The sequence below is a fragment of the Erigeron canadensis genome, chromosome 6 (genome assembly GCF_010389155.1).
Source record: "Erigeron canadensis isolate Cc75 chromosome 6, C_canadensis_v1, whole genome shotgun sequence".
In the NCBI taxonomy this organism is placed as follows: Eukaryota; Viridiplantae; Streptophyta; class Magnoliopsida; order Asterales; family Asteraceae; genus Erigeron; species Erigeron canadensis.
The window spans coordinates 38106069-38123616 of record NC_057766.1 but is presented as its reverse complement, the minus strand read 5'-3'; the positions used below and the strand labels follow the sequence as shown (position 1 = coordinate 38123616).

Here is a 17548-nt window from a genome sequence, read left to right as displayed (position 1 = left end):
CGCCACCCTTTCCCAGCTAACGCCTCTAAGAATACGATTCTCCAACTTCTTTGCATAACTAAGCATGTGCGAAAATGCTTCAAAGATCCATATCTACAAAATATACACCTAAACTTTATTAAATAACTCAAAATATATACATAGTACATACATAGCACGTTGTGTAGAAATTTAAAATTGCATATCTTTGCCCACATAAAACCCTTTAAGTTGTATCTACTATGATGTTTAATCTTTTGGAAATTTCATCAAACACATGCGACGAGAGGTAAGACCCCCATGGAAAACTTTTCAAGCATTTAAAATCATTAGCAAACATTAAAATAAACCTTATAGACTACTTCCCTTGATTCTTTACCTAAAAATTCGGCCTCAACAATCATGATGAGGCAAACTTGGACAATATCCCTAACGCTTCACCCATGCAAACAACTTTTATCTAATATTGCCTGGAAATCACGTATAGGAAGAAAATCTGCCTTGAGAAACACATTACGCACCGACAACCTCTGTTAACAAAAAATTACTTTCGAAAGCCACTTAACATCTGTAACAATACAAACAAAAATACATTGCTAACTTCAAAAATGAAGTATTAAGCATGCCATACAACCCCATAACCACAACAACTAATCCACCCAAAGTTCAAACAAAACTTAGATTTAGAGAAATCTGTTTCTTAATTTGTTTCAGATTCGATCTATTCAAAAACTTATATCGTAATCTGCTATTAAATTATTCATAAATAAAAACGGTAAAAATATATTAAAAAAAAAAAGTTATGTGAGAGCAGAATAGTCGTATTAAAAAGTATCCATAAATAAACCCCACAGAGATGTCGGTGTTGCTTACAGTCGTGAGGTCTGTTGGGGAAATTCGAGATAACAAACAGATAACCGGATATAAACAATCTTTGAAGGCACGTGATCGCTTTCAGATTGAATCAATTTGGCGGTTCACCCAAACTATTCAATCGGATACAATCAAAGATTAAGAATTTTCTGTGCGTTTGTGTTTGAGAGAAAATAGAACCAGAAAGAAAAAGAATCGAATAATCAATTCTGTTACGGGATATCTTTCTATCAACAAAAGGGTGATTATTGCTAGGAATTTCGAGTTGCCACATTTGGTCCCTCAAGTTCTGAAAATTAAATTTTCGGAGGGATTTTCAATATAGCAATATGTCGGAAATAAAAAATTTCCAAGGGGCTCCTCCCCTTGGACCCCGCTCCCAGGGGCGCTGCCCCCGGACCCCCGTACGTTAGGTCATAATAAATTCAAATAGGCGTGCACTCCGCACCACCAATCCTATATGATGTATTATTATGACAATACTGATCAAACAAGTTAACCCGATTACACTAAAATATCCAACAAGGTCTTTCGGCTGATAGTCGTATTTGTAAACGTCGGCGGCGGCAGGATGAACGGACGGTGAGAGCAACGTTATTGGATGCAGTAGGTGTTTGGTTGAGTGACATGTATCATGTATGTATGTTTTAACCTTTCAAACATAAAAAAAAATGTATGTATGTTTTACACAGATAGAAAAAGAGAGAGATGGTTTATTAGATTTAAAGGGGTGTAGGTGAGACTTGACAAGCGGGAGTAAATGTGGATTCATTTAATAAATGCACCAACTAGAAATTTAGTGTAACACCCCGAGCTAGGGCTCGAAATATTACGGAAATCATATAGCACAAGGAGGGATTATCGTAGGCTACTAAATGACATTAATGAATTCGGTGAATCCACAACAAGTCAAATATTCAAACAATGCACAAGGAGCAATTGACCATCAAAGTTTACAAAAGAGAATTCTAGAGATGGCTATCGATCCTAAGCATTAATCCAAAAGTGGGCGAATGAATCCTTGATCCATAAAGTCCATGCCCGAAACCAAAAGCTACACCAGATCATGCATCACATCCTTGAACCACCTGATTACCTGAAAAGTGTTCTACAAGTCAACACGAGGTTGGTGAGTTCGTAGTGGTGGCCCAAGATGAACCACCGACCATAACCACATATCATAAAAACAAGAACAATTATCACATACAAGTAGTCTTACACGTCATCCAACCAATGCATCACTATATAACAAACGTATAAGAACAATCAATGCAATGTCAATGCCATGATGTGAATGATATGCATGCCAAACCAAAATACATATAATATGTAGGGCCATTATGCCATCTATGCAACGATACTCACAGGTCATCACCATGACCATTGTGGCATCTCAAAAACGTCGGCGAATATACGTCTATAGACCCGGATGACCAACACCAGTGTATACGTCTATACCTGGATGAACACATTTGTCTCAACAGACAACCAAATCATCTCAAGCAACCAACACAATACAAGCCCAACAATCCATCAATCCAACATCCAATAACCAACAATATGATGAAACTATACATACATACACTTGAGAGGGCTTGCTTTCAAGGAGTCCTCGATGTTTGTATACAGGGTGTACCAGCGGCTAACCCTCCACATCTCAAACCTTTTGAACGCGAAGTCGACTTCCATGTATGTACGTCTAATCTAAATATAACCTTTCTCAATACCAACATACACAAAACATTTCAATGATTCATCCATCAATCATCATTCAATCAACAAACAATTAATTCAAACAAATAAACACACAATGTACACTTTTCAGCCCGAATCTCAATAGAGTAGGGAGATACGAACTCACCTTGATTGGCAAAAGAGGCTAATATCGAATTAAGATGAGATTATAGGTGATTATAGTGCTCCACGCGTCTACAACCTAGTAATGTTTACAAGACATGCATTATTCACCAAAGACGATTCTCTAACTAGGTTTTAGCTTTAGTTTATGGCTTTGAAAGACTTTCGGGACCCAACATGGTCGTTAAGGAGGTCATGTAATAGTTTGTAACCAAAATGAAGTCGCCCCAAGGTCGCCTCATTCTCAAACATAAGTTATATGTTTATTTAGTTTATGTTAATGTCTTGAATTAGGTTCCAAAGAGGACACCCAACTTTAAACGACTCGTTTGTCATGTGTAGGGCACCAATAAGGTCATAAGAGTACATTCCGGAAAGGTCGGGACGATCCTAGGATGTTAGAACTAAAGCTAGGAAAAAGTTAAGTGATTTAAGCCCCCAACTGCGCCGCAACTTATCGCTGCGCCGCAGCTGAAAAACAGAATTGTGAAGCTGCGCAGCAGCTTAACTAGCTGCGCAGCAGCTCACCCAGTTCAGCATCAGCAACCCATTTCGACCTAAACACACCAAAACTAACCCATAACTCATTTTTGACACCCAAAATCGATTTGTGAAGCATCAAAACTCAATATGAAGCATAATTAAGCATGTTTACACATGAATAACCCAAACCCACTTCAAATCTTTCTTCAAAACACCAAACTCAAGTTCAAATTCGGTTTAACCCATTACTAACCCTAGACAAACCCTAATTCGACTTTTGACCCGATTTGTGACCCGAAAATGTTTTGGCACAACTATAGGTACATTTACTAACATGAAGTGAAGGTCATAGAGTAGAATTTACTTACCAAAAGCTTCACAAATCCTCAAACCCGAATTTTGATTCAAATGAGGTCATTTCTTACACTTTGGAACCCAAGTTTTTGATATGAAGTTAAAATGGTGATAAGATTTATTATTCTTGCATTAACTAAGCTTGAATTTCCATGAACTATGAATTAAATTAGAGAGAGAGAGTGAAAGGAGAGTGTGTTCTTGGGAGTAAAGAAGAGAGAGATAAGAAGAATAAGGGAAGGAAAGGATAAGGTGGGTGGGGGTTGGGTTGACTAAGGTGGGTCATGGGTCAAGACTTTGATCCATGGGTTGACCCGTCAACATAACTAATTAGTTCAAAACCCACGACATTACATCTAGCACACCGTCAACCGGCTCATTGAGTATACAATTAGTCATTTAACCACAAGATGGATTTAAAGATATCATTAACTACTATAATTCATAACATGATACTTAAAGTCAACGGGTCAAAATTCATGGATGTTACATTTAGTTCACCAACGAAGAGTGTCAAATTAACTAAATTTAAATAAAGGTTTGAGTCTGAAACGAAACGAACGCAGGTGGTGTTACTTTGTAAATAATCTACACAAGATTTCACACAAAAAAAATTCTAAATTTAAAAGAGTGTACATCTCAAAAGGAAGCAGATTGAGCTAACAAAAGTGGTTTCTCAATATTGTTACTGTGTTCATGCCCCGATTCCTTTAATGTTTTCAAAGTCAAAAACAATACTTGAAACCAAAATCATCACACACAAAAAAACAATATTCAACATCATAATAATATAAGTTATAAATTGTAAAAAAAATATCACCAAGGTGGCCTAGTGGTCACACGTCATGTTTCTCCAAAAAATTCACACGAAAACCTCATTCGTTTAAACATTTATGGACTAATACAAAAATTAAAATTTTTTTAAGGGAAATCAAAAAACTTGCCATCCAGCAAATACAATCTAGTTATAAGCAGTGAGATAGAATCTTTTAAGAACTGATAAAAATTAGACATTGTTAGAGATTGTTTTTTGTGAAATGAGATTGATAATATTTGTAATGAATTTATAACTATGATGATGATTATATAATGGGGTGTATGAATGAAATATGAAAAAGATTGATTTAAAGTTTAGTACGGAGTAATTGGGGAATTTTTTTTTATTATTATTATTTTTAATAGCAGTAATTGGGGAATTGAATGAAGAAAAAAAGAGTTAGTTGAACGAATAAATGAGACATTAAATTTGATATAGGTGAGTAGATGGATCTAACATCTAGGATGCTAGGAAAATGTTTTAATCAATCTAAATCATGTGTTTAAAGATCAACGTAAAACCTTAAGAATTTGACATGTGGATTCTACTAATTCTCTATCCTAATTTTGCCTCTGATTTTTTCACATGTCATCATCCGCTAATTACACATATCTTTAAACACACCAATTAGGTTGATTTATCATTATCCGGGATTATATTATTGTCCACCTTCGATATGTTTTTTGTCATGTTTTTTTTTTTTCATTGTATAGAACAATTTGAATAGATTTGAAAATTTTAGAAAAAAAATTTAAAAGTTGGTTTTTTATATGAAAAATGATAAATACTTCTAAATAATAGCCTAAAAATCCTTTTAAAACTATAAAAATGTGATATGTGTTATCCACTAATTCTCTTTTCTAATCTTGCCTCTTGATTTTTTCACATGTCATTATCTCGCGATTAAAGAGATTTTTAAGTTATTTAGTCAAAAAATTAATCATTTCCCTTTTAATATATACTAGTAATATTCCCCCCGAGTTGTGCCGGGATTTGTGCAGACAAACAAAAATATATACATTTTAAAGCGTATATGTATAATTGTTCATGTTTTTATCAAGGAAAATGATAAATTCTCTTAACCAAACCTTCTAAAAATTCTCCTAATATATCCACTTGTTAACACATGGAATCCACTAATTCTCTTTCCTAATCTCATCCCCTAATTTTTCACATGTCACAATCCTATTAATTAGGAAGATTTTTAGGCTAACAATTTAAAATGATTGATCATTACCTTTTTATCAAATGAACATTTATTTGTTTCATGTTTTTACAGAATGATGTATCTCTTTTCTTCTTTCCTTTTCTATATTTGTGAGTGTAGTTATGGATATATTGTTTGTTATGAGTTGAAAATTTTATAATGGAAAACTATGAAAGTCAAATAAATGTATAATAAATCTGAAACGTACAATGTAACTTCTTGAAAGAAATTGTTCCCATTACCTGAATATCTAAAATATATATATATATATAATGTATAAGGAATATGTTCTTTATGTAGTAAAAATGGTGAATACATGTAAACAAGTGCGAGAAAAGTGAAACATTGAAACTTTATAAACGTATATTGAACCTTTCTAAATGTAATATTTATATCTATCGTATCTAATAAAAGACATTACTCTTTTTAATTAAAATTTCAGCCTAAAAAAATCAAAAATATTTCATTTTTTTATATATTAATTTAAATATTTTTACCTAATACATTTATAATACCTTAATGACATAATTTACAATATAAATTGTGCAACCCCTAAAATAACTATATTATCATCTTTAACATTAACTGCTTTTATATTCATTATCATCGCCGCTCTACCACCTCATCACCATCGCTGCCAACACTATCGCCGCCACCTGTCATCACCACTTTCGTCACCCGTCGCAACCACCACTACCCCACATGTCGCTGCAATGCGCGGGCATAAGTCTGGCCATGGGTAGAGTCATCCGTCATTTTACCTCAGGTCATGGGTTTGTCTCTCTAGAATTAGGGATGGCACCCGCGGGTAACGGATGCGGATACGTCTTTCTCGTTATCTTGCCTGCGGGTTTTCTTGATCCGTCAATTCGCGGGTATCCGCAAACGGGTAAAATATATGATCCATGTCTGTCATCCGCAGTTATACAAGTTCACGGGTAGATCTGCGGATTTTATATCACCTTAAAATTATGATAATGGTAGAAAGAGATGATAATGGTAGAATGTTAAAAAATTTATGCGAACGGTCAAATTAAAGTAATAATGTTATTTAAATTGGAAACAAATGATCAATGGGCTATAAATTAGGAATGAATCATTAATATTGGAACAAAACTCTAAACATAATACGTAAACGATTTGATATTTTGAGTTTTAAGACTTACTTATATGTATCATATATATAATTTTTATATAAAACTAAAAATAGTATGCGTGTTTGACGGGTTATCTTATGGATATATCCACGGATCTTACTAATGTGTATCACGGGTTCGCGGGACGGATATATCCATGACGAATATGGTATATCCATTCCCCGTCCGTGATCCGCAAACGGGCACATATTTATACCCGTTATGTATCCACGGATGAAATTTATTGAAATTACCTGTCCATGACGGATGGGTATCCACGGATTACAAGTTTTTTTTGACCCGTTGCCATCCGTATCTAAAATACGTGCAAGGCTTCGCCATTATACGATGAGGTGTCCCCTAATGTCGAATACCGACCGACTATTAAAAAAACTAGGTTTACAAATTTGTGACGTTTTGTTGGTGGTTAATAAAATCAAGAGACCAGCCTCTTTGATAAAGAAATAGTGTTTAGTTGCTTACTATGATGCACCGAAACTCCAAAGAAGTAGCCGTACCCGTTTCGGAAACTCCATGGAAATGTTTCCACGTACGAAACGTGTATGAAACTTTTCCTTCAATTTTCAATAGATACCGAAACGTTTCTTTAAAGTTTTCATATTGTCTAATTAAAATCAGGGTTTTAATGGACTTTTTTAACTCCAAAACCGACTGCCATCTTAGTGATTATATATATCCTCAAACCCAAACACGCTATATTAAATTTTTTCTATTCCAAAACTAAATATTAAACACTAAACATTCGATTTGGATGAGTGATCACTGATCAAGCATATATTATACATATATACATGTACAATAATACATAATCTCTTAATTCTCTCTCTACAAAATATCAATATAATTAATATTTTTGTAATTTTTATTGTCGTACCCGTTTCCTGAATTTTTTAGTTTTGTCGTTCCCGTACTCTTTTGCCATACCCGTTTCGGTGCTACATAGGTTGCTTACAAAACTACTTTCCAAAAAGAAAAAAATTACTTTCCAAGCTGAAAAGGATAAAATGATAATAATAATATGATATTTGCTAATCACATTTTTAAAGTTGTAATTACCGTGTTTAAAATGGTTATATTTATACCATAAAATTTATAAAGTGAACTTTTAATATTAAATTGTATAATAAATATTTATAATAATGGAATGTGCATGAGATAAACCTGCAGATAATTTATCTATAACTACACTATTGTATAAAGTTTATAGTCACATGTTAAAACTTGAGAAAATAAGAAATGCGAATTGACCAAACTAATTTTAATGAATTAACTCAAGTATCAACTCTTGATATTAAATTATAACATGAGTCGTTATATAAAATAAAATATATATTCTATCCTTTTACATTAAAAAGTTTTACATCAGTTACATAAACCATTTGACATTGTCCATCATTCGTTGCCACATTATGTTGGTATTCGTGTTAGTTATTCAAAATATATATAAAGTACATGTAAACTTGGGATTAGATACTTTTAAAGTTGATTTAATTGTATAAGTAAATTTTGATCAATTAGACTCATTAAATTAAATTAAGGAAAAATCAATATGCTGCTAGAAGCATGGAAGAAACATATTTCCTCCTCACAAAGTCACCCTCATAAAAATCACATGTTTGAATATAAAATCTCTCCTCCCTAAAAATCATAGTGGAATTATGCTGCTAAAAGCATAATAGCTAACCATTTAAATTAAATGGTCAAGATTAAAATTGAATTTAAGTCTTCAATTTTTTATTGAATAGTTAAAATTAGTTGGAACAACTTAAAAGATCTCAATGAGTGAAATTGTGAAGAATTTAAGAGTATCCATCATTTTTCAATTGTGAATTGTTTTTTGTTTTGGAAATTAGAACAATGAAAAAGTCGTAGTAGGCCCTTGCACCAGCTAGACCGTTTCCTACAATTATCCAATCCTAACGGCCTAAAACCACCAATTGTTGCTATCCAATCCAACGGCTTAAAACGCATCTTCACACTATCTAAAAATGCACCTCACCTTACCCTATCATTTATAATTTATAATCAAATTAAAACTACACGCCCCCAAAATATTACTAGCCGTTAAGCAAAATAAAACAAACCAACAGTCTTTCTTTCCTATCGAAAAAGAAATCCCAATCTCTATCCTTTTTCAAGAAATTGAATGTTGGTCTTCACTAATATATACATATAAGAATATTTTATATATATAGGTTGCAAAGAAGAACAGTAGTTAATATGAAGAGTGTCAAAGGGAAGTTCTTGATGAAATTGAAGACGATTAAAACAATCGGGTACTTGAAACCCGATCGAATCCTTCAGGTTAATGCGGCCGACGGGTTTATCGATAGTTTCTTTTCGAAACCGAGCGATAAAAGTGAACCCGTTTTGGTTTCTAAAGAAGAAAAACAGGGTAGTGTTGAAATACAAGAACCAGAAGTTATTGATGTAACAGAACTAATGAAGGATCTTGAAGATGGGTACGGGTCAGAATCTGATACGGGTTCTGACTTTGAAGATTTTCGGCCCCTTAATGTTGATCCGAAGGTTTTTGACCCAGTAAGTGAGAATTCAAAAGATGTTGGTGGTACTACTTTATCAGAGATTGATGTATTGTCTTTCAAGCCACCGGATTTGGATTCGGGCACTCTGTTCGACCCGAATCTGTTGGCAGCTTTTGAGCAGGCGGTTATGGAGTTTAAAGCTCTAGAAGAACAGAGGAAAAACAGAGTATTACAGATCATTGGTGAGAGTTTAGATGAAGAACATGATCAAGATTCAGAAAGGCCATTAAAATCTTTGAAATTGGAAGAAATCGATAACCCCCTTTCGGATTTCGAAAGAATTTGTCCACCGGGAGGAAGTGATTCGGTGGTTTTGTATACAACGGGCCTAAGAAGTATCCGAAAGACGTTTGAAGATTGTTCAAGTATTCGATTTTTACTTGATAGTTTTCGGGTTTTATACCAAGAACGTGATTTATCGATGCACATGGATTTTAGAGATGAGCTATGGCGGATCTTGGGCAGAAAAATAGTACCTCCAAGGTTGTTTATAAAGGGAAGGTACATTGGAGGAGCAGAGGAGGTTTTACGATTGCACGAACAGGGGAAGTTTAGACCACTTTTGGCTGGAATTCCGGTGAATACTTCGGATGGCCTGTGTAAGGGGTGTGTAGGGATTCGGTTTGTGGTGTGTTTTAGTTGCAGTGGTAGCCGTAAGGTGGATTCCGGTGATGGTGGGTTACCGGAGAAGTGTATGGAGTGTAATGAGAATGGACTGATAAAATGTCCAATTTGCTGCTGAATTTGTTTTGGTCTCACCTGTGTTGATTTGGAGGGTGCAGTCATTATTAATTGATAATGAAATGTGTTTGAATTCTTGTATTCATTATTTTGTCATTTATAATTCATGATTCCTGATTTCCTGTTACTTACATATGGTTTATACTCAGAATTTAATTTAAGGAAAAAAACCAATATATTGCTAGTATTCCTCACATGAAATTCAAATGTGTAAATACAAAATCATCCTTCCTCACAAACTCCTGAAAGTATGTTGCTGTTAGAAATATAGTTGTTATATAATTCACATGACACATACAAAAATTTGTTTTAACTTATAAACTCTTGGTCTTAACCAACTGTTCTCTAAACTGTGACATAGCTATGTGAAGTTCCTTCATACCACTTGAGAAATAATACAGAGCTTTCCAATTGAAAGCATTAGGGTGTGTTTGATAGGGGGAGTTGATGGCAAAGAAATGAAAATAAAATCATTTCTCACGTTTGGTACAACCAAGGAAATAAGGACACGGAGAATTCAATTTCTTGGGAAATCCATTTGTATGTAAACTGATTTCCTCACTTTTCTGAATTGTGAAGGAAACGCATTTCTCCATTTTTTCAACATGAAAATAAAAGCGGAGTAAATTCAGACTCCTAGAATGGTACGCACGAAGAATCCTACTCTGAGTAGGAATCTAAGGAGAAATCAACTCTCTATTCTTTTTTGCTTTATAACCATAATTATAAATACAAAACCATGTGCCTTCTCACATGCCACAAAAATAAAATCTTTTTGAAGCCTAACTTATCTTCTTCCTTTGTGACGATTCAAAAATTATCATGGCTATTTGTATGTTCTTGGTCAGATATATATATTTCTTTTGCCTTAAAATTATTTATTTCCAATTGACAAATCTTAATCCTATTTATGGATATTGTTTTTTATATCACAGATTTGTTGTTTGGATCTGGTTGTATTATTCATTTTGTGAAGAAACTTAGACATCTTCAACGATAGATTCCTACATATATAAGAAGTTTAATTTGTATAACTTCTAAATCTAAAGGAACTTTTAATATCAACAACAATTCGATGATATTTCTTTTGATGGGCCTGATGGAATTGGGATCAAACAGAATGGTAGGTGGTTATGGTTTCTATTTTGGATAGTAGCTTTTGATTTCTCTATTTTTATTTTTATCTAATAATGATTTTTATTTTCCTTTTTCAGAATTCTAAAATGGATTTCTCCCTCAATACCAAACAAAAGAAATTTGTTTAATTTCTCAGCTAATTTTATTTCTCAATATTTTATTTCTTTTAATTTCTCCTTACCAAACTTGTCCTAAACCTTATTTAACATTTCTAACAATTGATACCAAGATTCCATAACATTCAAAATATAAGTATCTTTTGCTCTATCTAAGCTTTTACTATTTAACATTTTCATCACTTTAACCTTTTTGAAGTTTAACGAAAGTGTAACGTGGTTATTCAATACATTTTGGCATTTTGCCTTTTTTTTTTCTCTCCTGTTTACTTTATTGTAGTATAAATTAATTATAATAATTGTGATAAAGGTATTTAAATCCATTTTTTGGATCATTGAACCTATTTATAAATTTTTAAGGAGTAACTGAATCGTAACAAAAAAATATGCAAAATTGTAAGGGGAGGTGCGGAGAGCATGTTGAAGAAAAACTATCATCAAAAGTTTCTTTTCGGCATTTATGGATTGTTTTAGTGCCACATATTTGGCTTCTATGTTTTCTTAAACACCTGACCTATACATCGAGTAGTTGTATATCATAACAAATCATAATCCGTGTTTTCTCCAAATGGGAAATGGCAAACATATTTTAGAAGATTAAGTTTTGATGCAGGCCTAACAAGCAAAACCAAAATACAGCATAATACCATACGTTCTCAATGCTTATGTTCGTATGTAGTTATTCACAAGAGACGAATGAAACGCAAAAACAAGTCATCAACAGCAAACATTTAACATATTTGTACGTGTTAGACATTTACAATTAAAACTTCCATCTTAGACACGTCTAAGAGGTAATGTTGAAGACATTACTCGTACAAAAACCCAAAATGCTTATCAAATAAGCACAATAAAAGGACACGAACAAGATTCTATTTTAACCTGTTCGAGTAGAAACACGATTTTGGAAGTGGGTGCTAGACTACATAAACGTACAAAAACCAGTTAGCTTGTGTTATCTCATACTCGTGTACCCGTTGTGTCAGTGCTTGCTTCAACCAAAGAAAACTCACCTTCTACAGTCTGCTTCTCAAGAAAATGCTTGGTGTGATGAAATTCAATTTGCAGCCGATGATGAATAAGAGGTGTTGATGCCGCCATCAACCCTTTCTTGAGATCCGCCTGCAGTTCTCTTATCGGGATTGCAGCCAAAAAGCTCTTGATGTACTCCTTGCACGCCTCTTTACCTTTGCACACAATAGTCTCCACTTCATCTATCTCGTCAGTCACTACAGCCGCCGCCAAGGTCTCCTTACTTTGACTTTCATCAACTTTTTCGCCTTCCGGCTTTTCATTTGCCTTTTGAGATTCAACAGGTAGTCTCTCAATTACAGTCTCTTTGTCGAACTTCAACACATAGGCTTGATTGCACCCCTCATACAGTCTCTCACCCAAAGTGTCAATAATATAGTATGCATCATGTTCGACTTTCAACACAAAAAAGTGGTCATTCCAGCTAACAATGTAAACCAGTGGGTTCATGCTGTCGCTATAGTTTGACCCAATGTTACTTATCTCGTCCCATATGCTATCAAACGACATAGCACCATCAAGAAAGTGAAGATCACCCTCTTCAAGCCCTTCAGGTTGAAAGAATCCAATGAATGACTTTTCAGGGACTACATTAAGATTACGTATCTTAGCTTGAAGTACAGTCTCCAGGTCAAAATGCTTATCTGGGAAATGTTCCCTATAAACTTCATTATCACAAAGATTTCTCCACTCTAACGAACCTTCTCTGATTAAACTATCGAGTTGTGACTTAATTGGCATTTCATTCCAGTTGTTTTGGAACCAATCAGCTATAACCGCCACTAAAGCAGTGCAAGCACTCTCGCCAGAAGCTCGCTCACTTCTTTGGTCGATGGAGGCAAAGAAAACTTGGGCCTCGAGCTTCATGTACCCGTCTCTGCTTATAACTTCCTTCTTTTCCCACTTACCTACAGCAAAATTGTCATCTCCAAATTCAGAAACTGACGATCTATTTGTATTTGTGTCCTCACTTTTCCGCTGCAGCCATGTTAATAACCAATTGTCAAACACGGTAATATATTTCATAAATAAATTTAAATTAAAAAAAAAGGGTTAAAATCTATTCACCTCATCTGAAGAACTTAGCATTCTACGATCAAAATCTATATCGTCCCCACCTTCTTCCCCAAGATCTTTTTTCAAAAGCGGTTCACCTTTGTTCTTTGGGGATCTAAAACTCAACTTCCTCTTCCTCCATGGAAAGATGCTTCGTTTTGAGATTTGAATTTCTGAGGGTTCCTCGATAGATGGACTCAAATAATCGGACTTTTCTTTATGGTTGCGGTAGTATATCCAATCTTCGTCTTCACTGGAACTTGAGTTGAAGTGAGATAACCCCCCAGCATGATTTGCATAAGCTAGAGTTCCATAACTGAAAGACTTTCTGACAGTAGAATCAGCACCTTTTACATCCTCCGAATCATCTTCGTCTGCTTCCAGTGAGTCAGAGTCAAATGCATAGTCAGCATCATAACTTCTGACTGAGCTCTTTCCATCACTACCGTCTTCTTCACGGCATGATTTTTTAGCTCGATTGACTGATATTGCCCTAAAGATTTTGACTTTCCGAAAACCAGCTTTCAGACCCGAGGGCTCATCTTCTAAATTACGGGGTGACAATGGAAGAGGTATAATAGATCTTTGTGCTTGTTCTGTACTCTCATGTGCAATTCTCAATTCTTGCAGGCTCAGAGACACCTGTATATTTAATAAAAATAAAGACTTAATACACAAAATCAAGTGTATATTAAATACTTAAAAGACATGCTAAAGCCACTTACACAGAGTATAGGACTAGTTTCTGTGATGCCACCAGATATTGTAAGAGGAATGTTTATATCGGTTTCGTTTTGCTCAGCAGAAGAGGCAAATTCCACAAGGTTTAACGATCCAGTTGCTAATGCACCATGCCCTTGTTTTGGTCCATGATTTGATCCCTGAATGAGAAACAACGTATTAGTATGCATACAAAAGTAGCCAAATAAAAGATACCATTAGTATGCATACAAAAAAGATGAAATGGGCTTTGGCCCAAAGACATCAGTGGGGAAGGTTGCTAACTATCGTCACACACATAAGATAAAATGGGCTTTGTGCATTACCGTGTTGACAGTTTTAAAGAATACTAATTAGGTATATAGTATATACCTTCAACACAAGAAGACATGATAGGAAACTTCTTTACGTAAAGAACTATGATAAAGTTATTTATGGCAGGTTGCTTACTAGACATAAGGTAAGGTATTTCTCTATGCCAAGTCAACTTTGGCTGGCAGGCATGCAGGAAGTGTTAAATATAAGAAAAAAATAACATGGGAAATATATTCTAAATTCCCTCTTGATTAAATCTAGGGATATGTTCTCATTTACCAGAAGTCTTCATCCTTGTTCATAGTGGCTCATGGCAATATAGAAACGACACGTTAGGAGAAAGATATACATAATTAAAGGCCAACTTTAGCTATAAGATGATAAAATACTAAAAAGACCACCCCCTTTTATTGAAAAAACCTCATGCTCAATATTGGAAAGCTCGTGCTATAACTTTTTTTCTTCTTTAATCGAAACTAAGTACTAAAAAAGGAATACACGTATTAGTTACGGTCGCAAAAGAATGCAGATCACTGATCATCAACTAACCATATCATACCAGTAATATCACAGCAAGATCAAAGGCAGTTTGAACTCTCCGATTTTCATACGATCATAATCACAATTCACAACCACTAACAGCTCTAAACTAGCTGTTCTTCGTAAAATTCGAGTTCTTTAATATCTTTTTATATTTGTAAACAATTCTAATGACTATTCCTCTGGGGATAAAACTTGGAATATGCTGGTAATCTGGTAAGCAGTCATTTTTGATCCATAATATATTTGACTTTCAGGTATAAAAAAAAGCAGTCTACTAACTAAATTTAATAGCTTTGAATCCCATACAAAGAATAGATAGAAACACTATTTATGGTTGATATTGACAGATATTATAAAACCTTCCCCAGGAAAACATCTCCAACAAAATCTAAAAAACATATCTTCAATAATCTCCATACACAGTCAAAGCAGTCTCTAATTGTGTTGAGATATGACAGAATAAGAATTTTTCAACAAACAAGCACAAAAAATCATATAAACACAAAAAAAACCATGATCATAAACAAAGTTGGTTCATTGAGGACTTACATCAAACACCATGAATGCAACATCCCATTGATGAAATCCCCCATCTTTTAATCCCAGAAAGTTACAAACACAAACAAATTCTTCATTCCATTCAACAATTCCATCATCTTTAAACAATCCATCTTTAGTAACATTCCTTCTTACGCTTTTTCGCTTAAAACTTAATGGGCTATTTGATTTATTACACCCTTTCCACTTAACTTCAATACCCAGTTTTGAAAAATCATCAAAGTTTCCATCTTTGATATTCTTGATTATAATCTTCACTTCGTACTTTTTCGATGAAATTGGTGGCCATGGCCTCCATTTCATCATCCCCACCACCATTTTTTTATTTCTATTTTGTTGAATTCCTTTGTGTGTGTGTTAGAGAGTGTGAGTGTTTGGAATGAATTTTGGTAATTGTTTGTTTTTTGAAAGACAGTTGGGATTGAAGAAGAGAGAGAGAGAGAGAAAGTTGTGTTTTATAGAGATAGATAGATATAGAGATTCTGTAAGTATATATGCATGTGTGTGTATGGGAGGGGGGCCGGCAACACCGAATAGTCGAACACATTATATTTTCACAACGACGACTTTATATATGTTCCGAGATAGTAATACGGGATTTTGTTAACTATCGTGTCTTGTGAGTTTCTAACAATAAAAAAAATATATTTAATAAATACTTTAAAAATGTTGGAATGTTAACATTTTCGGGAATCTTTATTCCTTGGGGATAGAGGAATAAATTTCATTCCGTCCCTTACTTAAGCTTCAAAAAATCAAAAACATTTCATCAAATTCCATTCTTTCAGATTTCAGTTCTTCGAAGATTTCATTTCATTCAAAAATATTCTGTGAACCAAACGTGCCCTAAGTATTAAAATTAAGAAATGTTTAAAATTCACATTTCACTATAAGGATTAGTATTATGTTAATTATTTTAAAAAATAAATTATTTTTCAATAGAATAATATGTATTTATACTTCAATTTAAAATGATAAAAAAAATATTTGATTTAATGGTTTAAATGTATTTTTAATAAACATGGATTAAATTATTGTTATTTAAAAAAACTCAAAATTTATTAATAAGGGTGAGTTATTCTGAGAATTTTTAAAAAAAGAACGTGATAACTCGTCTCAGCCACAATTTATTTTCTTCGCTTTTTTTCGTTTACTTAAACATATGCAAATGACGAGGTGATATTACCATAAATAGTGATTCCTTTTATTTACTTACATATGTGTAAACCCATACATTTTTTTTTAAAAGGTGAATTTCGTTTGAAATTTCGTTTCGTTATTCGATAGCGAAATATCTAGCATACGCTATCTTAATTGGGTTCGCACTAGAGAGCTATCTCAAAGCAGAAATGTCTATTTCATATACCCGGCGAGGTTTTTTTCTTCCCTCTACTAATCCGCTCAAAGACACGATGATTAATAGGGGTAAATTCTGCTCCCTACAAAACCCGTGCATTTAACTTCGAATATTAATGCTTTACACATATGTAAGAAACTTACACATGTGTAACTTGTATATTTTTAACAATATATATGAATCGCTTACACATATGTAAGATATGCGAAAGTATGTATAAAAGGTCAATATTTATGAAAACGTCACTACGTTATTTACACATGTGTAAAGGAGTGACAAGGAAAGAAAATGTGTGACAAATAATTGTTCATGCATTGTTTTTTCATAAAGAGTTTTTAAATAACCATTCGTTTAGTTAACAAATTCCATAATCTAACTATGTCTACGAAATATAAATATAGAAGTTTATTAATTGAGTTTTTCTAAACATTTCCCCAAGGCAATGATTTAGAATTCTATTTATGGTTATTATTTCTCACAACTAATATTAATATTAACTGTAGCATTAATTAGCAATTGATTCATCAATTTTTTTTTAAAACATTAATTCTGTAATTAACCGACCAATGGAAGTTTTACTTATTTTAAGCATCACTTCACTTGGGGGCATTATATTCATAAGTTAAAAAGCAGAGACGACAGTGAGCCAAATTAAAAGGCATAATATGCAAATTTTGTAAAAATAACATTTAAACACAAT

General features: G+C 33.6%; 2 protein-coding genes across 2 annotated transcripts; one reads left to right on the top strand and one right to left on the bottom strand.

Annotated features, from left to right (window-relative positions):
- The first annotated feature begins 8801 nt into the window (after positions 1–8801).
- Positions 8802–10141, top strand: LOC122605978 (uncharacterized protein At3g28850-like). The gene has a single exon (XM_043778943.1). It carries the CDS (start codon positions 8948–8950, stop codon positions 10013–10015), a length of 1068 nt encoding a protein of 355 aa, XP_043634878.1. The 5' UTR covers positions 8802–8947; the 3' UTR covers positions 10016–10141.
- A 1834-nt stretch (positions 10142–11975) lies between these two features.
- On the bottom strand, positions 11976–15960 carry LOC122603313. The gene is made up of 4 exons (XM_043775987.1): positions 15483–15960; positions 14081–14236; positions 13368–13997; positions 11976–13277 (listed from the first exon to the last, which is right to left on the bottom strand). Exons 1-4 carry the CDS (start codon positions 15807–15809, stop codon positions 12228–12230), a joined length of 2163 nt encoding a protein of 720 aa, XP_043631922.1. The 5' UTR covers positions 15810–15960; the 3' UTR covers positions 11976–12227.
- Between the last annotated feature and the right edge of the window lie 1588 nt (positions 15961–17548).